The 27,307-nt window shown below is 38.4% G+C and overlaps 1 protein-coding gene across 3 annotated transcripts in view; it reads right to left on the bottom strand.

Annotated features, from left to right (window-relative positions):
• Nucleotides 1-27,307, bottom strand: part of LOC136858532 (proteasome adapter and scaffold protein ECM29) — a 925,266-nt gene that overhangs the window by 537,272 nt on the left and 360,687 nt on the right. For all 3 annotated transcript variants that reach the window (XM_067138136.2, XM_067138135.2, XM_067138138.2), the window contains one exon: nt 14,477-14,767. In XM_067138136.2, coding sequence (XP_066994237.2) covers nt 14,477-14,767 — 291 coding nt within the window. The remainder of the gene's footprint in view (nt 1-14,476; nt 14,768-27,307) is intronic.

Genomic DNA, 27,307 nt, shown 5'->3' with positions numbered 1-27,307 from the left:
ACAGCCGAGCCGCAGGTGCAACCATATCGGATGGGTATCTGTTGAGAGACCAGACTAACGAATGGTTCATCGAAAGGGGGGTAGCAGCCTTTCGGTAGTTGCAAGGGCGACAGTCTAGATGATTGACTGATACGGCCTTGTAATAATACTCAACATGGCCTAACTGTGTTGATACTGCTACACGGCTGAAAGCAACGGGAAACTACAGCCGTAACTACCTCCCGAGGACATGCAGCTCTCTCTGTATGAATGATGTACTGATGATGGCTTCCTCCCGGGTAAAATATTCCGGAGGTAGTCCCCCATTCGGATCTCCGGGTGGGGACTACACGAGAGGGGGCGATCATCAGGAAGATGGATACTGACATTCTGCGAGTCGGAGCGTGGAATGTTAGAAGTTTGAATCGTTGTGGTAGATTAGAGAATCTGAAAAGGGAGATGGATAGGCTAAAGTTAGATGTAGTTGGTATAAGTGAAGTACGTTGGAGGAAGAACAGGATTTTTGGTCAGACGACTACAGAATTATCAACACGAAATCGAACAGGGGAAATGCAGGAGTTGGTTTAATAATGAATAAGAAAATAGGGCAGCGGGTAAGCTACTACGACCAGCATAGTGAAAGAATTATTGTCGTCAAGATAGACACCAAACCAATGCCCACCACAATAGTGCAGGTCTATATGCCTACTAGTTCAGCAGATGATGAAGAAATTGAAAGAATATATGAGGTGATAGAAGATTTAATACAATATGTAAAAGGTAATGAGAATTTAATTGTGATGGGAGACTGGAATGCAGTGGTAGGCCAAGGAAGAGAAGGTCGTACAGTAGGAAAATTTGGATTGGGACAAAGGAACGAAAGAGGAAGTCGGCTGGTTGAATTCTGCACTGATCATAATTTAGTCCTTGCCAATACTTGGTTCCAACACCACAAACGACGGCTGTATACATGGACGAGACCTGGAGACACTGGAAGGTATCAAATAGACTTCATTATGATTAGGCAGAGATTCAGAAACCAGGTGCTGGATTGCAAAACTTTCCCAGGAGCAGACGTGGACTCTGACCACAACTTGTTGGTCATGAAATGCCATCTGAAGTTGAAAAAATTGAAGAAAGGAAAGAATGCAAAAAGATGGGATGTAGACAAGTTGAAAGAAAAGAGTGTGAGGGATTGTTTCAGGGAACATGTTGCACAAGGACTAAATAAAAAGGCTGAAGGAAACACTATAGAGGAAGAGTGGAGAGTCATGAAAAATGAAGTCAGTAGGGCTGCTGAAGAAATGTTAGGAAGGAAGAAAAGATCAACTAAGAATCAGTGGATAACTCAGGAGATACTAGACCTGATTGATGAACGACGAAAATACAAGAACGCTAGAAATGAAGAGGGCACAAAAGAATACAGGCGATTAAAGAATGAAGTGGATAGAAAGTGCAAGGTAGCTAAGGAAGAATGGCTGAAGGAGAAGTGCAAGGATGTCGAAGGCTGTATGGTCTTTGGAAAGGTAGATGCTGCATACAGGAAAATCAAGGAAATCTTTGGAGAAAGGAAATCTAGGTGCATGAATATTAAGAGCTCACATGGAAAGCCACTTCTAGGGAAAGAAGACAAAGCAGAAAGATGGCAGGAGCATATCCAACAGTTGTATCAGGGTAAAGATGTAGATAATTTGGTTCTGGAACATGAAGAGGCTGTTGATGCTGATGAAATGGGAGACCCAACTTTGAGGTCAGAGTTTGACAGAGCTGTGAGTGACCTCAATAGGAACAAGGCACCTGGAATTGATGACATTCCCTCTGAATTACTGACTGCCTTAGGAGAAACCAGCATGGCAAGGTTATTTCATTTAGTGTGCAAGATGTACGAGACAGGAGAAGTCCCATCCGATTTTCGGCAGAATGTTGTTATACCTATTCCCAAGAAAGCTGGTGCTGAAAGGTGTGAAAACTACCGCACCATTAGTTTAGTATCTCATGCCTGCAAAATTTTAACACGTATTATTTACAGAAGAATGGAAAAACAAGTTGAAGCTGAGTTGGGAGAAGATCAATTTGGCTTCAGAAGAAATGTAGGAACACGTGAAGCAATCCCGACTTTACGTCTGATCTTAGAGGATTGAATCAAGAAGGACAAACCCACGTACATGGCATTCGTAGATCTAGAAAAGGCATTCGATAATGTTGATTGGACCAAGCTATTTATGATTCTGAAGATGATAGGGATCAGATACCGAGAACGAAGAATTATCTACAATCTGTATAAAAATCAGTCTGCAGTGATAAGAATCGAGGGCTTTGAAAAAGAAGCAGCAATCCAGAAAGGAGTGAGGCAAGGCTGCAGTTTGTCCCCTCTCCTTTTCAATGTTTACATAGAACAGGCAGTAAAGGAAATCAAAGAGAAATTTGGAAAGGGAATCACAGTCCAAGGAGAGGAAATCAAAACCTTGAGATTTGCCGATGATATTGTTATTTTATCTGAGACTGCAGAAGATCTCGAGAAGTTGCTGAATGGTATGGATGAAGTCTTGGGTAAGGAGTACAAGATGAAAATAAATAAGTCCAAAACAAAAGTAATGGAGTGCAGTCGAACGAAGGCAGGTGATGTAGGAAATATCAGATTAGGAAATGAAGTCTTAAAGGAAGTAGATGAATATTGTTACTTGGGTAGTAAAATAACTAACGATGGCAGAAGTAAGGAGGACATAAAATGCAGACTAGCACAAGCAAGGAAGAGCTTTCTTAAGAAAAGAAATTTGCTCACTTCAAACATTGATATCGGAATTAGAAAGATGTTTTTGAAGACTTTCGTGTGGAGCGTGGCATTGTATGGAAGTGAAACATGGACGATAACTAGCTCAGAAAGAAAGAGAATAGAAGCTTTTGAAATGTGGTGTTACAGAAGAATGCTGAAGATGAGATGGATAGATCGAATCACGAATGAAGAGATACTGAATCGAATTGGTGAGAGGAGATCGATGTGGCTAAATTTGACGAGAAGAAGAGATAGAATGATAGGACACATCTTAAGACACCCAGGACTTGTTCAGTTTGTTTTTGAAGGAAGTGTAGGTGGTAAGAACGGTAGGGGTAGACCAAGGTATGAATATGACAAGCAGATTAGAGCAGATGTAGGATGCAATAGTTACGTAGGAATGAAAAGGTTAGCACAGGACAGGGTGGCATGGAGAGCTGCATCAAACCAGTCTATGGACTGATGACTCAAACAACAACAAATCATTTGCGTATATTAAGAAAAGTAACGGACCGATTATACTACCCTGTGCAATTACCTTCCAAACTTTCTCTTCCTGAGATACATTATTTCCTACTTTGACTTTCTGACCCCTTGAATTTAGAAATGTTTTTATCCAACGTGTAACCCTTACGTCCAATCCTATTCCCTCCAATTTCTTTAATAATATTCCATGTTCCACTCTATCAAAGACTTTGGAAAGATCTATGGCTATGCAATCTAACTGACCTCCTGAATCCAATTGATCTGATATGTCCTGCTGAAATCCCACCAGTTGTGTCTCACAAGAAAATTTCTTTCTAAATCCATACTGGCTCCTCATGAACCAATTTTTATCATCACATATCCCTCTGATGTACTTTGATATTAAACTCTCCAGTATTTTACAAACTATACTGGTCAGGCTGATTGGTCTGTAGTTCTCTGGTTTCCTTTTATCACCCTTTCCTTTATAAATTGGTATTATTATAGATTCCTTCCATTCCTTTGGTATTACACTATTATTTATGACATAGTCAAAGAGAAATTTTAAATAAGGCACTATGTACCACCCCATTGTCTTTAATACCTCCCCAGTAATTTGATCACTTCCTGCTGCTTTTCCTTGCTGAAGCAGTTGGATTTCTCTGAAAATATCTTCATTTGTGAATGAGAAGCTTCTTGTTTCCCTCTGTGTCTCTCCCTCTCTATCTTCTGTTTCGGTTTCCAACTCCTGACAATCATCCTACTGAATCTCTGAATTCCCTACTAAATAGGTTTGCTTTCTCAGTATCTGTTAAATAGTGTTCACCCCCTTCTCCCACCATTGTACGTATTTGGATTCCTTTTCCTTTTTGATTCCTGATATATGAATACAGCTTTTTCCATTTCCCTTTGTGGTCATTACCCTCTTGAAGTATGCCATTCATATAATTCTCTTTTGCTTCTTTTTTCACTCTATTCAGTTCCCTCATTAGCTGTTTTCTAGTTTCTCTACTCTCCCTACCCTCTTTGATTTTCCTGTTTACTATTCTACATTTTCTTTTTAATTCTTTTATTTCCCTTGAATAATAAACAGGGTCTGAGGTCATTTTACCCTTCTTAACAGGTACAAATCTCTTCTCTCCTTCGCAAATGATTCCTTTAAATTTAGCCCAAAGTGTATCCACGTTACTCCCTTCACTTATCCAACAAATGAATTGTGATTTAAGGTAAGTCCCAAATTCATCAACTTTAGTTTTTCTGTACAATTTCTTGTCTTGTGTAACCCTCTTATTAAGCCTTTTTGGTACGAGTCCTACATCCATTATTACAGCCTTATGGTCTCCTATTCCTTCAATTACCTCAGTTTTATCAACAATTTCCCATCATATGCCCTCACTCCATATGAGCTCCGGGGAGAGGTTTGGAATTTAATCCAGACATTCAGCACGCAATCTAGTGATTAGAAATTGTATACCACCACCTCCCTTACCCTGCCATCCAACATTCTGATGGTGAATTTTTTTTTCAAATACGGGACTCGAACTGGTTAACTACGGTGTCAGACCATTTACACTTCAACGCCGTAACGATCATGGCCACCAGGCGGGCTAGTGAAAGTTATTAGAAACTCGGCAGAATGTACATATTTTATGTTTTATTTTTTCCTCAAATTAGAGTAATTATTCATTATACTGGTATATGGGATTATCATTTTATTACGATGGCATTCTATTCAGATGTTCAGATCAGTGGATGTGACTCCGATGCCTCCAAGGACAGCTCTGATGATAGTGATTAGAAAATTAGGTAGAATTTATATGATATTTCAGTGCGTTTATTTTTTTCTCAGATTAAAATTTTTATTCAATATAAATAAGATCATCATTTCATAAAGATGACAGTCCGTGGAAAGATGTACCGATCAGTGGCCGTGATTCAGATGCCTGTAATGAAAGCGATTAGGGAAGAAGGTAGAATTTACACTATATTTGTGTGTGTTTATTTTATTTTTTTCCCAAATAAAATACAGTAGAACCGCGCTTAATCGAACTTTGCTTAACCGAAACCTGGCTTAACAGAAATGCTCTTGCAAAGTTGTATTTTAATAATTTGTTTTTACCCTCTAGTTCTTAGCTGTCGATATTAGTAATTCTCTTGCTATATGCGCTGAGAGCTACTAGGCAAACCGTATTTTTATATTATGACTTATGCCAGAATGCACGTGTAGCATAAAACAGTTTCTTACCCTCTAGTTCGTTCCATGATACATTTTTTCTTGAACAAGCAGGAATTATTACTGTGTTATTCATCATGAAGATTATGCAGACTACTCCGACCTTGACAATAGCAGTTCTGAGAATTGAGTTAGAGCAGATGATGGATTTAATGCACTGGAGGTAAGATTGATTTTAAATTTTTATTAAAATACAGTATCACACACTTTAATTATAGTACTGTAGTAAAATTACTGTGTACTGATTATACAAGAGCTGGAAAGGTATAATATAGGAGTGGCTGGGCAAAGTGAAACTTACTGGAAAAACAATGGCATTTTAGAAGTGGTAATCAATGGGTCTACTTTTCTGGAAATGATGAAAAAAGCAGTAACGGGGTTGCAATTGTGATCAGCGACAAAGTGAATGGCCCAGTGAAAGGATATAAACCTGTTAATGATTGCATTATAACACTAAGTCTCAAATGCAAGCCACTTTCAATCATCATCATTCAGGTTTATGCTCCAACAGCGGATGCGCCCGATGAAATAATCGACCGCTTCTATCAAGATCTTGATGCTACTGTTTCAGCTTTTCCAAGCTGAGAACTAACTAGTATTATTAGAGACTTCAATGCCAAAATTGGTTCAACACAACATGATGAGCATGTCAGAACATCAGTAGGAAGATATGGAACTGGAGAAAGAAATGAACGGGGAAACAGACTTCTTGAGTTTACAATTCAAAACAGGTTCACTATAACTAACACGGTCTTCAAGCATCACATCCGGCACATGTACACATGGACTTCGCCTAATGGTCAATATAAAAATCAGATTGACTACATCCTGATCAGTTCAAGATGGAGGTCTTCTGTAATGGACACCAAAACCTGTCCAGGTGCAGTATGTGGCAGTGATAATCAGCTTCTTAGAGCAGAAATAAGAATAAAATTTCAAACACCAGTTAAAAGATCACACAGGATACCACAAATAGTTAATATGTTGTCATTCAAGGAATCATTAGCGCGAAGAGCCTCCATATTACAGGATCCAGTAACGACTCCAGAAGGGCTGTGGAATGTGACTAAAAACTGGATAGAGTCCTCTTTGAATGAATCTAGAGTACCAAATGCTAGAAGGCAACAGTGGATCTCTGACTTGACCCTTCAGCTTGTAGAAGAAAGAAAGTGCCTTAAAAAATCTGGCATTAACACTAAAGAAAAAAGAGAGCAAATGTTTGATCTTGATCGAAGGATTCAGTCTTCTTGTAGAAGAGATAAGAATAAATTCCTTAGTAAAATTTGTTCCGAGATTGAAAACCATGCAAATCAAAGCCACAGCAAGGATCTTTTTGACAAAATTAGAATAATCACTCGAGATTTCAAGCCATATCCCTGGATTGTACAGAACCCACAGGGTGATGATGTTGTGGATATAGAGAATGTTCAACAAACATGGAAATTGTACTACCAGGATCTGTACAGTGAACAATGCAATGCACAAGACCAAGTGAAGATAGACAGTCAGATCCTGAACCTAACATCCTCCGAGATGAAGTAGAAATGGCTTTGAAAATGCTGAGAACTGGAAAAGCGTGTGGACCTGATGGAATAAGTGCAGAAATCTTGAAAGCCATAGGTGATGATGGAATTGAAATGCTATTGAAAATCTGCCAAGCAACATGGAATTCTAGAAGCTGGCCCCAGGAATGGGTACAGTCAAGGGTTCTCGAGGAAAAAAAATGTGGAAATTATCGCTTAATTGCTTTGATTTCACATGCCAGTAAAGTTATGCTTCATATCCTGCATAAGAGACTCCGGGCATTCCTAGAGTATCAAATTCCTGAAGTCCAGATTGGATTCATGAAAGGAAAAGGCACTCGAGAACAGATCTTAAGTCTAAGACAAATCACAGAAAAGACTAGAGAATTCAACGTACGGTATACCTGTGCAATATTGATTACCAAAAGGCCTTCGATATCGTCAAATGGAACCATCTTTGGAAAATTTTAGATGACATGGGTTTGCCACTCCATTTGATTGATCTCCTCAAGCCCTTGTATAAGGAAAATACAGCCACTGTGAAGATTCAAAACAAACAGTCAAAGCAGTTTCATACGAGGGCTGGAGTCCATCAGGGATGTATCCTGTCACCGTTACTTTTCAATCTCTATGGTGAATATGCAATGAGAACTGCATTAGATGACTGGGACAAAGGATTTTCCATTGGGGGATGCAAGATCAACAACTTGAGATTTGCTGATGACACCACCTTGATAGCATCATCTGAAGAGGAGTTGACAGAGCTGATCAAGAGAGTGGAGGAAGCAAGCCTTGAAATTGGATTATGCCTAAATCGACAGAAAATCAAATTCATGATTGTTGATCGTAAGAACAACAGTAGTCCACATATCCAACAGATTGGAGGTTGTGAAGTTGTACATCAGTATGTATATCTAGGCTCCTTACTATCCAATTCTGGTGGTTCCAAAGATGAAATAAAGTGAAGAATTGAAATAGCAAAGGTAGCACTGATCCATCTGCAGAAGATCTGGAAAGATAATAACATCACCATCAATACAAGAAAGAAGCTTGTTGAATCTCTAGTCTTCTCAGTCTTCTTGTATGGAGCAGAGACGAGGACCATCCTCAAATGTGATAGTGAACGGATAGAAAGCTTTGAAATGTGGTGCTGGAGGAAAATGTTGAGGATTCCTTGGACAGCTCGTCGCACAAACACATCAATCCTGAACCAACTTCAGATAAAAGTTTGTCTATCGTGTAAAGTCTCTCAGCGGATTTTACGCTACTTTGGACATATAATGCGGCGAGATGGTATTCTTCAAAAGTTGATTGTTGAGGGCAAAGTCCAGGAAACCAGACGAGTACAAGTACCAACACGATGGATTGACATGGTGAACGGCCCCCTACAGAGTTCTCTCACAGTAACCACATTGAAAGCTTTAGATAGGGAAGAATGGCGGAGTATGGTTCATCGGCTAGATAGCTGAATTTTATGATAGTCACGATGCCTCAGTCATGAGGCAAAACGAAGGAGAAGATGATACAGTATTCAGTTTAGCAGTAACATAAAATTGTTTCACTATTTCAGATTGTTTTGCGCTTTGTTGAACAAAGCAATAAATCTACACCAGCTGATGTATGGTTGATTAAATGGTGGCGCGACATAGCTGCACGACAGAGTTGCACCAAGAAAATTCAGAAGAAAATCACTGATATTATACAATGCGTGATATTATGTAAATATTTTAATATTAATATACAGAATGCACCTTTGCTTAACCTTTTAAGTGCTGAGTTACCACATGACTGTTTGGTACCTCAGTGCTGAGTTTTTTCATTCGCATGTAAAAAAAATTGTAGAAGCCTCAATTTTTAACTTATCAGTGGGAGGATTAGCTTAAAATATTTATAAATATTGGTTGTTTATAAATCTAAATACAAATGGAAAATTCTACACTTATGTTCAATATTATTTTGAGAGAAAACAAAATTACACTTATGTGCCCATGCGTGCATTATCTTTATACAAAGTAAAGAGCCCAAAATAATAATATTTCCTAAAATCTGTAGGCAACTCCTTAGAAGTATATAAGTATATAAGTTGATATTTTAAAATACTTTCCAAACCTGGAATGTGGGGATAGTTAAATGTTTTCTACTGGTAGTTTGTGATGCCGATTTGTTCAACTGTCTGCACCAACTCCACTGGCATAAAAGTTTCTAAAAATTCAATGATTTTCGGGTTGTAATCAAACACTACTTGGCCCTCAGAGCCTGTCACAGTTACCTGAAACTCTGGTGAAGAAAAGTAATCCATCCGCCACGAAATTAGTGATAAAATAGCTTTTGTACTCAATGTGTTTTTCTTCTTTTGTTTAGAAGGAGGCTCTGTTTCTCTCTCACATACAATATTTTCGGCACTCTCTCTATCACTCTCACTTTCAAAATCGCTTAACAATTCCTTAAAATGATTATCTCCATCACCACTTTCTGCTGTGGTTAATAACTGAAAGATTCTGTGATCTGAAATAACATCACTGCAAGAGCAAATAAATTCTTGTTCCGCTATGTTAGTTTACATCACAGATGAACTCCACAGACATCTACAAAAAGCTCTGCAGTTACTTCCCGAAGCATTAATCTCTGATCAGTTCATTCTACATAATGCCCAACAGATGGCAGAATATGTCAGAGTTCAAATTCGCACTGGAAAATGAACCGGAAAACTAAAAAAAAAAAATATTAAAATTCTCGCGCACCGTCTATAGGCGGGCGTAGCACTCATCGGGTTAAAAGAGTTTATGTATTTTTATTTCGACATTTAACTTCAGAAAATATTTACAATATGTCACCAGAAAAAATGCGTCAACCGAAGTAGCTCCACCTCCTTTAAACAGGGTTCTACCGTATGTTATTCCTTATGAATAAGATTATGATTTCACAAGGCACCCTTTAAGCGTGATAAAATTTTTTGAAGGAAAAATTGGGGGTCATTTTGCACTCAGAGTCATGTTGGATTCGGAAAAATAGGCTGTATATTTTTTAGACTGATTCGACCCACCTACAAATATTCCTGAATTATGCGACAAGATATAAAACTGTAATATTTTGTGTCCTTACAGCAATTTTTGTATGTCATCATGATTAACCCTCCATCGGGTGCAATTTATCTGTGTGCCAAATGTGGCACATTGTATCAAATTGTTACAATTCACTTTAACTCATATTTACAGCTATCATATAATTATTTGCAATTTACGTTTATAATATAATTCTGTGGGTTATTTATCTTCTTTATTTGATATTCATATTATAAAAAGTTCACAAATGCAGCCACGTTATGTATTAGAATTCTGTTTTCTCAGATTGTTGTGCCATCGAACCTGAAGCTTTTCAACAGAAATTTGAACCTCTTGATACTCATCACTAGTCGAAATTTTTCACGCCCATCTCTGTCTGTTCTCCAGAGATCTTCTAATGCCTGGCAATTCCCGTGCAGAGTATCTGCACAGTATAATAGTATGATGAATGCATTTACTTCCCCAATATCTTCTCATTCACATCGCACTCATGAGTGAATCTATCTTTCATAGATTGAATATATTCATTTGTGTATTCAATGATCTTTACAACCATATCTTGAGTGAAGAAATTCTCCCAGCATTCCAAAGTAGTTTTACTCTTACCAGATTTACTGTAGGGACACAACTGTGTACTTGACGTGGCACCTTCAGCCATTTGGTTGTTTTATCTTTTCTCAGGTAGAAAAGCCTGGCATTTAGTTCAATTTCTTTGTCTTCATTATTTTACTCTGTTTCAAGATTCTCAACCCGTTCCTCTAAGTCGTCAACAACGAAGTCAGATTTTTCGCCTAAATCCTCACTGTCAACTACATCACCAAACAGTAAATTATGAACCAATAGCACATCATTGGGATCCTTCAAGGCCAAACGTCTACCCTGATCAGCCATTTCATAACAGAAACAAACTACACGAAGAAAAGTAAAATAAAAATACCCAATGGTGAACACGAATACAAAAATTTATATGCCTGTGTCACGCGCAATGTATCAATTTGTTACACAAGGCTAGTAGAGACTGATACATGCACTGCACAGTGGCTTGCACTCAAATGAGTGATAGAAGGATGGGAGTTAAGCACCTACCAGGGAGGAAGGGAATGGCTTCAACAGTGGCCAACAATGGCACTGAAAAAGCGCGGGCTTGTATCATTTTGTGCTGTTACACCCGACAGAGGGTTCATAATCTTAAAAAGCATTATGAACAACATATGGCATATGATAGTATACATACTGTACCAAGGAAATGAAAAAATATTTCAGTGCAGTTTGTTTTGCTGCATATGGTATGTTTTTACAATACATGCATGGTAAAGTTAGATTAGGTGACATCATTTGAGTAAGGAAACTCAAACAATGGGCATAGAAACCTATGGAGGGATTCTATTACAATTTTTACGAATGAAACTGAAGATGCGCATTCACGTAGTATTGGAATTAGATATTGCTTTTTTTCTTTCTTTTTTTTTGCAATTTGAATTACGTCGCACTGACATAGCTCTCATGGTGGCAATGGTACAGGAAAGGGCCATGGCCTTAATTAAGGTACAGCCTCAGCATTCGCCTGGTATGAAAATAGGAAACCACAGAAAACCATCTTCAGGGATGCTGGCAGTGTGGTTTGAACCCACGAATGCAAGCTAACAGCTTCATACTGACTTTAATCGAATTTAAAAAAAAATCTTTTCTGACATCTACAAAAATTAGACATAATAATTTGCTACAGCGAGTAATATTTTTGCCATTATGAATTATCTCTAAAATAGACTTCTAATGTAATTTATAGTCCAGCTTCTTGGCTGAATGGTCAGCATACTGGCTTTCAGTTCAGATGGCACTGGGTTCAATTCCCAACTGGGCAGATGATTTTAATGGTGAGTGCAGAGGTGCCAAATTTGAAGTGGATTATCAGTAATCGCCCTCCGGCCCCGAGAAAAATTTCGAGTCAAATCCAAAGCATACTCCTTCCTTATTGATAATGACACCCCTTTTGCCCTTCTCTCTAGCAATCTATCCAAAAGTATATCATATTACACAATAACATTTGCACGCAACCTCTTGGTTCTGTGATAAAACATTCCTTGTAGCTTGTTTCTCACGCAACAGCTGCTTTTCAGTGTAGTTTTTCTTGAAGCATCCTTCCGACTGTGATGACATTTTCGTTTTCTGAACCATAAGCGATACCAGTGCAGATGTGCTTAATGTAGGCCTCACTTCTTTCTCTATCTTTCTGTCAACTGTCAGGTACACTTAACACAGCAAATACAACATTACTGAAGGATTTATAGTAGAGAAGAGCAGCGCCTGAGCTCCTTCATTCACAATGAATTTTACACTTATGGGTAGCAAAAGGAAGTCACGATCGAATAAGTATTGTTGCCAACTCACAAGCATTGAAATAAAGACGATTTAGGAGAAAGGCTCGAAAGGACTCAACATTTTTCTTTTTCTTTTGTTTTTGTTGAAAATTATTTTTTCGTGATAATGTCAGCTTTTCCGTAATAATTTCCCCTTTGACCGTAACTCCGTAATCGTGAGGTGAAATCCGTAATAATTACGGACAATCCGTAATAGTTGGCACCTCTGTGAGTGGTTAATTCCTCTTGCTCAGGGATTGGGAATTTGTGCTGTCTCCAACATTTATGCAACTCACACACCATATATGGTACTTGTGTGTGGTTAATTCCTCTTGGTCAGGGATTGGTAATTTGTGCTGTCCCCAACAGTTAAGCAGCTCACACACCACACTTATACACAGTATCCCATACATGGTACAGGGTCTCTCTTCCAAGAACTGCACCAGACTAGCAATAGCCACACAAAATTATTAACTGTTACTGCTGCATTTATAAAAGTATCATAAGAAAACTGACTACAGGCATAAAACTTTAATCTGAAAATATTATTAATTATTATTGCTGTATTTATAAAAGTTTCATAATAAAACTGACTACAGACACAAAAGTTTCATCAGCAAATATAGCTCTATTTTGAAATTTGTGAATGGTGATTTTTCAGAGACTGATGACAGAAATAGTTTATGGTCTGACAAAAGTATGAGGGTGAGCAAAATATTGAAAAATTAAATAATACTTAGGCCTGTCCTATTCTGGGTAACAAACACAATTACATTCTGAAGACAATATAATTGTTCACTACTCGACGTGATCCGATTTCTTTCTGTGCACTAGTTTCAGATATATCTAATGAAACAGGAAAATAATCATAAGATATTGCATAGATAGAATAAAACAAAACATACCCTATTAACATTTCATTAATAAGAAGGTAGGTAATAGCATTAATGTACCGTACAGCCGTAGTCTAAATACTCTACAATATCACAGTCATTTAGCCAAGATAATGACACAAACTTTAAGCAAATATTTTCACTCAAAACATTTTATTTACGTGTGATACACTATGACACAGCCAATTTAAGCTAAACTGAACAAATTAACAGCTTCAGAAGATGCTTCTACAATTATACTAATGACCCACTGACTATATCATGACAATCACAGATAACCTGGTGTTCAACAAAAACTCTATTTTGCCGGGCTGAGTGGCTCAGACGGTTGGCAGGTTCGATCCTGGCTCAGTCCGGTGGTATTTGAAGGTGCTCAAATACGTCCGCCTCGTGTCGGTAGATTTACTGGCACGTAAAAGAACTCCTGCGGGACTAAATTCCGGCACCTCAGCGTCTCCGAAAACCATAAAAGAGTAGTTAGTGGGACGTAAAACAAATAACATTATTATTATTTAAAACTCTAATTTCACAGCAAACCAACAGGAAACACAACGCAAACTCTATGAGTAACTGAAGGGTGACATCTGGCTAGCTTAGTTCAGCATGCTTGTCACATTTAAAAGGGAATTTTAGAATTCATTCCAGCTTTCAATAGGTGCCGATATGGTGTTCATATATTTCTACCCTGACAGTCTTTACACCAGACATGGGTAACAATATAACGTAATCTTGAGAGTAAAAGACTAAGAAGCATTATTATATATCAACTGCTAAACAAAGTCTCTTACCGAGCTCGACAGCTGCAGTTACTTAAGTGCGGCCAGTACCCAGTATTCGGGAGATAGTGGGTTCGAACCCCACTGTCGGCAGCCCTGAAAATGGTTTTCCGTGGTTTCCCATTTTCACACCAGGCAAATGCTGCGGCTGTACCTTAATAAAGGCCACGGCCGCTTCCTTCCCACTACTAGCCCTTCCCTGTCCCATCGTCGCCATAAGACCTGTCTGTGTCGGTGCGACGTAAAGCAACTAGCAAACAAAGTCCCTCAAGCCTTTGACGAGTTCACTGCATAAGTAGATTGAAATAATTGGAATATTTTTTCATAACCAAGAAGAGTTATTGATTTATCAACAATTTCCATTTAGGACAACAAGAAAACTATATTAGTTCCAGCTATGAAACATGAAACTAACCTTAAGCCACACAATTTTTTGGCTGAATCTAGCAGCTAGAAGATCAGGTGCACTGCCCACAGCTTCTAACAAAGCACTCAAAGGCAGAACACTGGCCTGTGCCATAACTAACTGTTCAACAAGTGCCAAATAACGGGCAGTAGCATCTCTACCGGAAACATCACTCTGCAATTGGTAGAAGTACCTCCCAACTAAGGGTGTCCACTTAGTAGGCTGTGGTAACAACAGGCCCTCTCGTGTTAGGGAGACCTGAGCTGCCTTTCCTGCACACATCCTCAAAAACACAACTACCTGGAACATAAAATCATAAACTAAACTACAATTTGTACTGAAATAAAAACAACTTAATTATATGGTCACAATTCTTTTTAATTTCAACAAACAAGATTCCTGTAGATGTTTAATACATTAGACAAGCAGATACAGTATGCAAACAAAAGATACAATGATTATGGAGATCTCAGAGAACTAAAATGTGTGATGAAACAATCATTAACAATAACAGATCACAGATACATGAAGTCATAAACATGAAAATACATAATTACTACCCAATCCTCATCGGAGAGCAAACGACATTGAAAAACAAACAATAAGGGCAAAATGTTATGGGAAGAAACCAACTAAATAGAGTAGCATGAGGTGTGAATGCACTACTACTATGGAGCCAAGCTGGTGGCAAAACTTGGAACTAATCATTTTTGTGACATAATACATGAATGCATTGATTAGTTACCATATCTACGAAATTTCAGACTCCTACAATCATTACAGTCTGGCTGTACCGCGATGAATACCGTAACTTCAATTGTGGATAACCAGTATAACCAGTGTCATTTTATCCTTCTTAACAGGTACAAATCTCTTCTTTCCTTTCCAAATGATTCGTTTAAAGTTTGCCCAAAGTGTATCCACATTACACCCTTCCCTCCGTAGCGTAACGGTTAGTGCTATTAGCTGCCATCCTCAGGGCCCGGGTTCAATTCCCGGTACTGCAAGAAAATTTAAGAATGGCAGAGGGCTGGTACATGGTTGAGTTGGTACATGCAGCTCACCTCCAGAGCTGTACCACCTCGGGTGGAGGATACGAATTTACATCTTTTTACTTAACCAACAACTAAATTGTAATTTAAGGTAAGTCCCAAATTCATCAACATTAGTTTTTCTGTACGTCTAGAGTGACCCTCTTATTAACCCTTTTTGGTACAATTCGTACGTCCATTATTATAGCCTTATGGTCACCTACTCTTTCAATTACCTGGGTTTTATCAACAATTTCCCGTTGTTTAACCAAGAATACATCTAGTAAGTTAGAGTCGAGTTAGTGCTTGTACTACTTGTGTAAATCCTCCCTCCGAAGTTAACTTATTTGCCAGTTTCCGTTCATAGGCTTCACTTGTAGCTCCATTACATTCAACTTCAGGCAAGTTTAGAGCTCCCCCAATTATTACCATATAATTATTTTTTTATGAGTATAATCTACAAATTTCTTAACAATATTTCAATGTCTCTTTCCTCTCTTCCAGGCCTTTATGTCCCTATAATTCTTACCCCCCTCATATTATCACAAACTAATTTTATTCCTAATATTTCATCCCTTTAATCGGTAAAACATTCATGTGAACAATGTTTTCTTCCCCCCCGCCTCCATATCTTTTCACCTCAGTCGGTCTCTGCAATAGACTGTATTATGATTCCGTTCACGTTACTGAATCGATACAGTGATCCAATTCACGGCTCATTGGTCACGGCTCCTACTGCATCTGTGTAGTATGTGCTGGTAAGAGAGCAGCAACAGCATTCAGTGCTCGCAGCTGCCATCTGGTCTTCATACTATGAACTCCTTTCTTAGAAAAAATGCTAGTTACTCTAATACATCGAAGGTTTCCGGCGACGCAGGGTGGGAAAGGTTAGGATTAGGAAGGTAGCAGCCATGGCCTGAACTAAGGTACAGTCCCAGCATTTCCTGGTGTGAAAATGGGGAAACTACAGAAAACCATCTTAACGGCTGCCGACGGTGGGATTCGAACCCACCATCCCCTGAATGCAAGCGCATAGCCACGCGATATTAACCGCACGACAACTCGCTCAGTCATTTTTGAAAATATGTATTTTTCTATCAGCTGAGGATTTTTTTTAATCGTCATATTTTGTATAGGCTACTCGAGATGTACAGTAGCCCGCTGGTTTTCTGATTCAACATACTGTTATTGCATCTGTCCATATATGATTGAAGTCTTGTGCAACAATGTGACATATGAACTGAGAGAATACTGAGCCGTTCTTCCCAATATAAAACAGGTACTTTTGAGTGGTCATGAGCATGAATCATAGTCATAGGGCAGGCTAGAATCGAGTTTAATTGTCAAATATCAACTAAGTTATAATACTAAGATTCATTAAACGTATAACCTAATAGCCTACCTACTTACTAGCTACTTCAGAATTATGTTATGACTACCTTTTTAACACTGCAAATAAATCCATCTATTATTTAAACCTCCCTGTAAGAAGAGGACAGTGAATGAAAATGGGTATTATTTTCAAATGAGCTGAGCTCGAGAGTCCAGTATAGCATACGTTTCTTTTAGTGTAGCATGGCTCACTGTATGTCTCGCTGCAGTGAGCCGATAAGGAGCCGTGTGCATCTTGTGTCTCACTGAGCAAGCTCATTCACGATTCTTTCGGTGTGCCATGGCTCACTGTATGTCTCGCTGCAGCGGAAGCTCGGCTCTCCGCGTGTCCAGTGAGCCGATAAGGAGTCGTGTGTATCACGTGCCTCACTGAGCCGCGCTCATTCACGATTCTTTCAATGTGCCATAATTCACTGTCTCGCTGGAGCAGAAGTTCGGCTCCCCGTCAACATTCAGCGAGTGCGCCACTCAGCACTGTCCACTGGGAGTAAGCAGAATCGTGTTCCATGAGCACGCCGTTCCTGTGAATCGATTCACTCGGACACTTGAATGAATCGATACACTGCTTCGAATCATGCATTCAGTAGCCAGCACTAGACTGTATACCCTTCTGGAAATACTTCTCTATCACCCACCCCATCCCTCAACCATGATTTCACTGTTCTCTTTTTTGCTAGTTGTTTTACATCGCACCGATACAGATAGGTCTTATGGCAACGATGGGATAGGAAAGGTCTAGGAGTTGGAAGCGGCCGTGACCTTAATTAAGGTACAGCCCCAGCATTTGCCTGGATTTCACTCCTATAACCACATCTATCTCATAAGATTCCATCAATGTACTTGCTTATTTACTACACTTCGAAAGTTTACCAAGAGCAATCTCAAATACCCTTCCTCCCTATAAAACTTGACTGTTGCAATTGGGTAACTTGAAATTCCTTACTTTCCAGGTTTGTTTCCTGAATTTCATAGCACTGTTCTTCTGTACTCCTTTCAGTGCCTTCAACTGGTTTAAAGAGTACGGAAGTGCAATTACGTTCTGAGATGCAATAAACTCTTTAATAATTGTGGACAGTTCCCTCGCCAGGGATTTCTCTGTCTCCCCACAGAACATTTTTCATTCAATTTTCCCCTCAATGATGAGTTGGAGAAGTTCATATTGTTCACCTCTCACAATGTGCCCAATGTACCTGAGCTTCCACACCTTAATGGTTGTCACAAGCTCTTTTCTCTTATTTAACAAGAGGACTTCCTCTTCGGTCTTCCTTTCTGTCCAGGATATTCAAAGTGTAGATTTCAAACACTTCAATCTACCTCTCCAGCAAAGGGCTGAATGTCTAGCCTTCAAAACCATACAGAATGGATAAACATACATAATTGAAATTAAACTTGAAACTAACCAAGTACAAAATTATGGAACATAATCCAGGAACTAGGAAATAAATTGCAAGAAGGTGAAGAGAGAAACTGTACACATAGTAAACAGCAAGGATATCCATGAGGAGGTTTCCCACACTCTGCACTTAGTTAAAATTTTGGAAATGTTTTATGAATTCTATGCATAATTTGCCTTTGCTGATGGGACCTAGTGTTTACAGTGCACTATGTCTTCTGGTATAGGCTGGAGCAATTTTGTTACTTTCATTGACCTCTCTCAGTCTTATACTTGGCTTTGAAAATATGAAAGTGACTGAGGTATGAGCAATGCTAGTAATGCCATTCCTTATGCAGCCAGTCCCTGCTATGAATGGTGTGAAAATGTTGCTCATAGGGTTGGTTGATGCTTGCATTTCAGTGGGCTTAGCAGAGTGATATGTAATAGCACCTTCTGGTTCGGTGAGGAAAGCAATGGGAAACTACCTCACTCCTCATTTCCCTAGTATGCATCTTCAGTGATGCCTAGGCCATCTAGGACAGCTGATGGTTGGAGCTGTTGAGGATCCAACAAGCCTTAGCACTGAGGACTGAACATACATACATGTATAATTAATTATTACACAATATTGTATTTCCAGGACAGATTTATGGAACAGCAATAACCTGGAAAGGCTAGGTCAAGCAGTAAGGGAACTTTTCTGGAGAGTACTAAAGAATCTTTAAGAAGGTGGGGGAAGGAAATGAATAGTGCTTTGGGTAAATCAGGTAAACTCATAATACATCTCATGGAACCACTGAACAGGTGGAAGGAATATTTCAAAAATCTTCTCAACATAAAAGGAAATCTTCCTGGTGACATCACCAAGAACCGAGCCCATGGGGAAGAGGACAATGATGGCAAAATTACACTTCAAGTGGAAAGGATGTAAATAAACTTCATTGTCATTAAGCAGCAAGAATAGATGAAATTAGACCTGAAATGGTGGAGATATAGTAGGAAGGCAGGGATGAAATGGCTTCATAAAATATTAAGATTAGCATGGATTGTTAGTAAGGTACATTCTGATTGGACAAAATCAGTAACTGTACCTATCAATAAGCAAGGAAACAGGAAGGATTGCAACAGCTATCGGGGTATCTCATTAATCAGTATACCAGGCAAGGTGTTCACTGGCATCTTGGAAGGGAGGGTGCGATCAGTGGTTGAGAGGAAGTTGGATGAAAACTGGTGTGGTTTCAGACCATAGCTGTCAGGATCAGATTTTCAGTATGTGCCACATAATTGAAAAATGCTAAGAGAGGAATAGATGGCTATGTTCATGTTTCGTAGATCTAGAGAAGGCATATGACAGAGTACCAAGGGAAAAAATGTTCACCATACTGGGGGACTATGCGATTAAGTGTAGATGATTACAATCAATCAATCAATCAATCAATCAATCAATCAATCAATCAATCAATCAATCAATCAATCAATCCAATTGTTGACAATTGAGCTGCAGTGAGAATTGATGATAGAATGACTTCTCGGTTCAAGGTACTTACAGGGTTTAGACAAGGTTGTAATCTTTCACCTTTGTTGTCATAGTTTACATGGATCATCCGCTGAAAGGTATCAAGTGGCAAGGAGGGATTCAGTTAGGTGAAAATGTAGTCAAAACTCTGGCCTATGCTTATGACTTGGTCTTAATGGCAGATTCTGATGAAAGCCTGTAGTCTAATATCCTGGAACCTGAAAATAGGTGCAGTGCGTTTGGTGTGAAAATTAGCCTTACAAAAACTGAATTATTGTCAGTAAGTAAGAAATCCAACAGAACTGAATATCATATTGGGGATACAAAGCTGGAGGAGGTAGATCATTTTGAGTATTTATTCATTCATTTATTTAGCTTCCATAGACTGTACTATTACATATTTTGAAATATGCCAACAGTATAGGAGTTGTAGAACGCTACTTAGTTTATTAATAATATCACCTATTCAATACATTAAAATTTTAAACAATTAGGATTTTATCATTATTACCATATGAATGCGAGACATGTTTCGCCTTTCACAGAAAGCGAATAATAATAATAATAATAATAATAATAATAATAATAATAATAATGTTATTTGATTTACGTCCCACTAACTACTTTTACTTTTACAGTTTCCGGAAATGCCGAGGTGCTGGAATTTTGTCCTGCAGGAGTTCTTTTACGTGCCAGTAAATATACCGACACGAGGCTGAAGTATCTGAGCACCTTCAAATACCACCGGACTGAGCCAGGATCGAACCTGCCAAATTGGGGTCAGAAGGCCAGCACCTCAACCGTCTGAGCCATTCAGCCCAGCAAAGAAGAAGAAACAATTTAAGACACGCTGATCAAATTTCCTTTTACACCAGTTAAATTCACCATTTACTTATTGAGAGCCAAATTCTCGAACCTGAGACTTCAATCAGATAGCTTTTTCAGTTTACAACTACACTCCTGAATGGGGCCTCATTTGGCAATCTCTCTAAGTGCTGGAATGCTTTTCCTACCACTCCAAATAATGTAATATTTGAATTCTGAAGTTAGACTACAGCTGCTAGACACTGTGTAGTTACCTTGTCACAACTGGTGATCATCAGCCAACGGCAGAAACGGAGTTACAAACACTGGTGCCGGATTTTGTATTCTTTTTCCTGAGACTGCTCCCATGTAAATACATTAATATAAATCTTAGTAATTACTTTTCCTAACATTTCTAATAGTGCAGTGTCAAAGTTTAACTTTTCCTAACATTTCTAATAGTGTAGTGTCAAAGTTTCATGTCGGACCACAGCTGCTGGATGCTGCTATGTGCCTTACACAACTGGCAATCAACAGCCAATGGCTGATAAGTTGTAATACACATTAATACAGAGTATTGTACCTTTGTCACATCTAATGATCAGCAGCCAATGGCTGATATTGTGGTTTTACGCATTGGTGCCGATTACTTGTATCTTTTTCCTCAGACTGCTCCCATGTAAATATGTTAATATAAATTCTTTGTAATTACATTTCCTAACATTTCAAATAGTGTGTCAGAATTTCATGTCAGACCTCTGCTGATGGATGCTGTTCTATACCTTACACAACTAGTAATCAACAGCCAACGACTGATATACAGTATTGTTATTCATATTAATGCTGAACATTGTTTTTATCGTTAGACTGCTCCTACTATAAACAGGTTAATATTAATTCTTAGTAATTATAATTTAAATATAAATCAGGTACCTGATTTAACCTTGAGGAGGTACAGTGACTGATGATGCCTTCTATGAAAGGCGAAACATGTCTCACATTCATATGGTAATAATGATAAAATCCTAACTGTTTGAAATTTTAATGTATTGAATAGGTGATATTATTAATTAACTAATTAGCATCCTACAGTATAGTATCTTCAATACGGATCCATAATAATATTTACTACTTGCAAAGTATAGGAGTTGTGGAGTGATTTCTTAATACTAACAATAGTATATGCACCATAATGAACATTTTGAAAAAGGAGAAAAAGAAACAAACACCAAATACCTCAATGTTAGGACAGCAGATCTTAATTTTTTTAAATAATAAATAATATTAATAACTGCTATTTACACGACAAACTGCAAGTCTATGAGTGTGGTGCTAATAACACGTACATAATCAATGTGACGTTAACATATTTTTAAGGCTATATACTAGATATTAAGAACGTTTACAAGTTAATAAGTAATAGTATCATTACCAGCACTTCATCATGTATTCTTCTGTACTATAGAAGCAGCTACTCAGCAAGAGATTTTTAAAGTTGTGGTAAATGAACTGACAGGAATAATATCTGAAATCTTATTTGGAAGCTTATTATACAATCTGATTCCAACAGAGTTTACACGTCTCAAGGCAATGGTTTCACTCTTGAGTTCGATAAAAATATGATTTCTTGTTCGCGTCTGGTAATTGTGATTGTAAAAATTCTTTCTGAAGTGATCAATATATTTTTTCACGTGTAGAAGGCACTGCATGATGTATATCAGGGGTTTGCAAATGGCAGCCCGCAGGCCGCATGTGGCCCGCGAAGCTATTTTTGTGGCCCGCGAGAGCACTGTAAGAAATAATGTGAAGGAAATTCACAAAAAAATTTATTAGCTCCTTCAAAACGTATTAATTTTTATACACCTCATAGACCCAAGTCAGAACTAATTATTCTTTAATACTAGATCCTCTTTTCAAGTATTCACTTCTCAACAGATTATTTTTTATTTTAGAACATTTAAAATCCAAATTTCAAGTAATAATGTAATTATTTTTGCGTCACAATGACTACTTTTGATGGTTTTTGGGAGACGCCGAGGAGTCAAAATTTTGTCCCACAAGAGTTTTTTTACGTGCCATTAAATCTACCGACACGAGGTTGACGTATATGAGCACCTCCAAATACCACCGGACTGAACCAGAATCGTACCTGCCAAGTTGGGGTCAGAAGGATAGCGCCCCAACTGTATCAGCCACTCAGCCCGGTTCCAAATTTCACTCTGTTATGCAATTTTAAAATAATGTTTTAAGCAATTAAAATGATCAAACTCTCATTTCAATTGAAAATGAAATGTCGTATGGCTTTTAGTGCTGGGATATCCCAGGACGGGTTCGACTCGCCAGGTGCAGGTCTTTCTATTTGATTCCTGTAGGCGACCTGCGCGTCATGATGGGGATGAAATGATGATGAAGACAACACATACACCCAGCCCCCGTGCCACTGGAATTAACCAATTAAGGTTCAAATCCCCGACCTGGCCGTGAATCGAACCCGGGACCCTCTGAACCGAAGGCCAGTACGCTGACCGTTCAGCCAACGAGTCGGACATTTCAGTTGAACTATGCATATTATTTCATAATGGTGCTTCTGTACTATTTGCAGAATTTTACAAAAATTGGCCTAGTCAAGTGCGGCCCGCGAACATAACTGTTTCCAAAATGGCCCTCGAGCCCTTACAAATTGGAAACCCCTGATGTATATGCTTGGTACTGGGAGTATGCTTAGTCTTTAAATTATGGTCTGCAATGATCTAACCTATTACATCTCGATATAATTCTGATAGCTCATTTCTGTATTCAAAAAATAACATCATAATTGATTTGTAGAAGCCCCAGAGACCAATAGCTTAAGTGATGACTGAATGGAAATATCCAAAATATGCAATTCTAACATATTCTTCACTACAACTATTAGACAAAATCTTTAAGGCAAAACAAACAGAACTCAGAGATTTCCCTATTTTTTTAATATGACAATCCCATCTTAGTTTTTCATCTATATTGACACCTAAAAATTTTGTGGACAACGTATTTTCAATTGCATTTGCATTTAATATAAGGTTGTGTTCTTTTGCAGTTTTGTCATGGTACTTAGATGCTTTGAATTCCATGTATTGGGTCCTTTTAAAGTTCAATGTTAATTTGCTTTTCCTGAACCATGAATGTAACCTAGACAGGACTGTATTTGCTGCAGTTTCTATAGACAGAGGGGTCAGGATTTCAGTAGAATTGTAGTGAAGATAAGGTATAATATATTAGATAGTATCTTGCCAGTTATATTTGTGTTTTTCTTCGTGTACGGCAATCCTTTCGATACTTAAGCATTTAACCAAACACAGTGTAGTGTAGTGTAGTGTAGTGTAGATACATTGCAGTATAGATACAGTACATTTAGATAATGCCGTATCTTGCCTGCTATATTCGTGTGTTATCTTTTGTATCTATTAGACCGTAATACTAACAATAAATTGTCTAAGCATTTAGCTTCATTGGTAATCTTCCAGTACAGTAGTTCTTGCAAATTTCATTTCTGTTGTGCTTAGTAGTGACATACGGTACTGGTATCGTAATTAGGATACGTCTGAAAATAGTTTAAAAATTACTGTAAAGTACTGTACAGTAGTATACGAGTTATATCCTATTAGAATTTAGTGTGTTTATTTTATTATTGTAAAATATTTGTGTAGTACTGGTGTAGTAGAGGTATCCGTAGAAACTCTTACTAAAATACTGTTGTTGTAATTAGGATATGCTTAATTGCAGTTTGGTATTGTGCAGTTCTTGTGTATTACTTTCGATATTCAGTAATTAACAGCAGTTTTTATCCTGTTAGGGGTTGTAGGATAAAAAATAGAGCACGACTAAGTAGTATTGTAGTGTAGTCGTATATTAATTACCTTACTGTTGTGTACTATCCCAGTAATATATCCCTCCGTTCATTTATTTTTTGCAAGTAAGTTATTTTATTTTTAATTTCATTTTTTTTTTTTTTTTTTTTTTTTTTTTTGTAAAGAATGGCTATGGAGCGCGAGTGTATGAACTATGGGTGTGGCGAGGCATTGAAGGGTATGAGGGAGGAGTTGGAAAGTTTGAGGGAGATAATTAGGATACTCACAGAAGACAGGAAGGAAGATAGGACTGCCTCAAACAATGTACAGGTTACAGTAGGTATACAAGAGGGAGGGGCAGGTTACAGTAGGTATACAAGAGGGAGGGGAAGGAAAGGGAGGAGTTGTAGAAGACAGGTGGTCTAATGTTCTAAGGGGAAGGAGATTGCAGGCTAAGGGCTCTATTCAGGATCAGAATTCTGGACAGGTGTCTGTGCGAAATCGGTACGAGTCACTCCATGTAGAACAACAGAGGGAAGATGAGGGACAGGGAACTGTTGCTGAGATGTGTGGAAGTAGGAGGAAGGGAAAAGGTAGGAAAGGGAAATGTAGATTAGAGGATAGGAAAAGACAGGTGGAACAGGGTCATGGGAAGGACAAAAGGGAGGAGGAAGTAGCTTCTGCAGCTATCAGGAAAGATACGGCTGACCAGGAGGGGAGGGGATCAAATGAGGTGGGTAGGGTTGAGGCTCTGGTCATGGGGGATTCCATCGTTAGACACGTGGGGAAAGTGTGTGGAGGAAAGGGAACCAGGGTAGAATGTTATCCAGGAATTAGGTTGAGGCAGATGTTGAGGAAAGTATAAGACAGGGAGGAGGGGAAGGAGAAGGTGGTAGTGTTCCACATTGGTACCAACAACGTAAGGCAAGCTGATATAAGTACCAACATAGTTGGAGATGTGTGGGATCTGGTAAATGCAGCACGGGTGAAGTTTAAGAAAGTGGAGATTGTTATTAGTGGATTACTGTGTACGAGGGATACTGACTGGAGGGTGATTGGGGATTTAAATGAGACTATGGAGTGGGTATGTGGGAAACTGGGAGTGAAATTTCTAGATCCTAATAGGTGGGTAGGAGATAGGGATCTGCGCTCGGATGGCCTTCATTTAAACCGCAGTAGTACGTATAAGTTAGGAAATTTGTTTGGAAGGGTAATAGGGAGGTACATTCAGGGAAACGGGATGGCCTAGGGAGCTGTGATAAGGGAACAGGGAACTGGAAATCAAGTAGGGATGACATAAAATTGTTAGTGCTGAACTGTAGAAATATTGTAAAGAAAGGAATAGAATTAAGTAATTTAATAGATATATATTTACCAGATATTGTAATAGGAGTTGAATCATGGCTGAGAAATGATATAAAGGATGCAGAAATTTTCTCACGACACTGGAGTGTGTATCGTAGAGATAGGATACGAATGGTGGGAGGGAGAGTGTTCATTCTGGTGAAAGAAGAATTTGTAAACTACGAAAAAATTAAAGATGAGACACATGAAATTCTAGGTGTAAGGTTCATTTCTAAAGATAATAGGCAACTTGATATATTTGGAGTGTACAGATCGGGAAAGGGTAGCACTGACGCGGATTCGGTATTATTTGATAGGATAGTCAGCTATGTGGGAAACGACATGGAAAGAAATGTGATTGTAGCGGGAGATCTAAATTTGCCAGATGTCAGTTGGGAAGGAAATACGAATGACAGGAAGCATGACCAACAAATGGCAAATAAGTTAATATGGGAAGGACAGCTGATTCAGAAGGTGATGGAACCAACCAGAGGGAAAAATATCCTGGATGTAGTGCTGATAAAACCAGATGAGCTCTATAGGGAAGCTGAAGTAATAGATGGTATTAGTGATCATGAAGCTGTTTTTGTGGTAGTTAAAAATAAATGTGATAGAAAGGAAGGTCTTAAAAGTAGGACTACTAGGCAGTACTATACGGCTGATAAAGCAGGCATGAGGCAGTTTCTAAAAAGTAACTATGATCGGTGGAAAACGGTAAATAAAAATGTAAACAGACTCTGGGATGGGTTTAAAGAAATTGTTGAGGAATGCGAAAACAGGTTTGTACCTTTAAGGGTGGTAAGGAATGGTAAAGACCCACCTTATTATAATAGAGAAATAAAGAGACTAAGAAGGAGGTGCAGACTGGAAAGAAATAGAGTTAGAAATGGCTGTGGAAGTAAGGAGAAATTGAAGGAACTTACTAGAAAATTTAATCTAGCAAAGAAGGCAGCTAAGGACAACATGATGGCAAGCATAATTGGTAGTCATACACATTTCAGTGAAAAATGGAAGGGTATGTATAGGTATTTTAAGGCAGAAACAGGTTCCAAGAATGATATTCCAGGAATAATTAATGAACAAGGGGAGTATGTACGTGAGAATCTTCAAAAGGGCAGAAGTATTCAGTCAGCAGTATGTAAAGATTGTTGGTTACAAGGATAATGTCGAGATAGAGGAGGAGACTAAGGCCAAAGAAGTAATAAAATTTACATGTGATAACAATGACATTTACAATAAGATACAAAAGTTGAAAACTAGAAAAGCGGCTGGAATTGATCAGATTTCTGGGGATATACGAAGACAATGGGTTGGGATATAGTACCATATCTGAAGTACTTATTTGATTATTGTTTGGTCGGAGGAGCTATACTAGATGAATGGAGAGTTGCTATAGTAGCCCCTGTGTATAAAGGAAAGGGTGATAGACATAAAGCTGAAAATTACAGGCCAGTAAGTTTGACATGCATTGTATGTAAGCTTTGGGAAGGCATTCTTTCTGCTTATATTAGACATGTTTGTAAAATTAATAACTGGTTCGACAGAAGGCAA

The sequence above is a fragment of the Anabrus simplex genome, chromosome 1, assembly GCF_040414725.1.
Source record: "Anabrus simplex isolate iqAnaSimp1 chromosome 1, ASM4041472v1, whole genome shotgun sequence".
NCBI lineage: Eukaryota > Metazoa > Arthropoda > Insecta > Orthoptera > Tettigoniidae > Anabrus > Anabrus simplex.
Note: the sequence above shows the minus strand (reverse complement) of the source record. Positions and strands in the feature narration are given on the sequence as shown.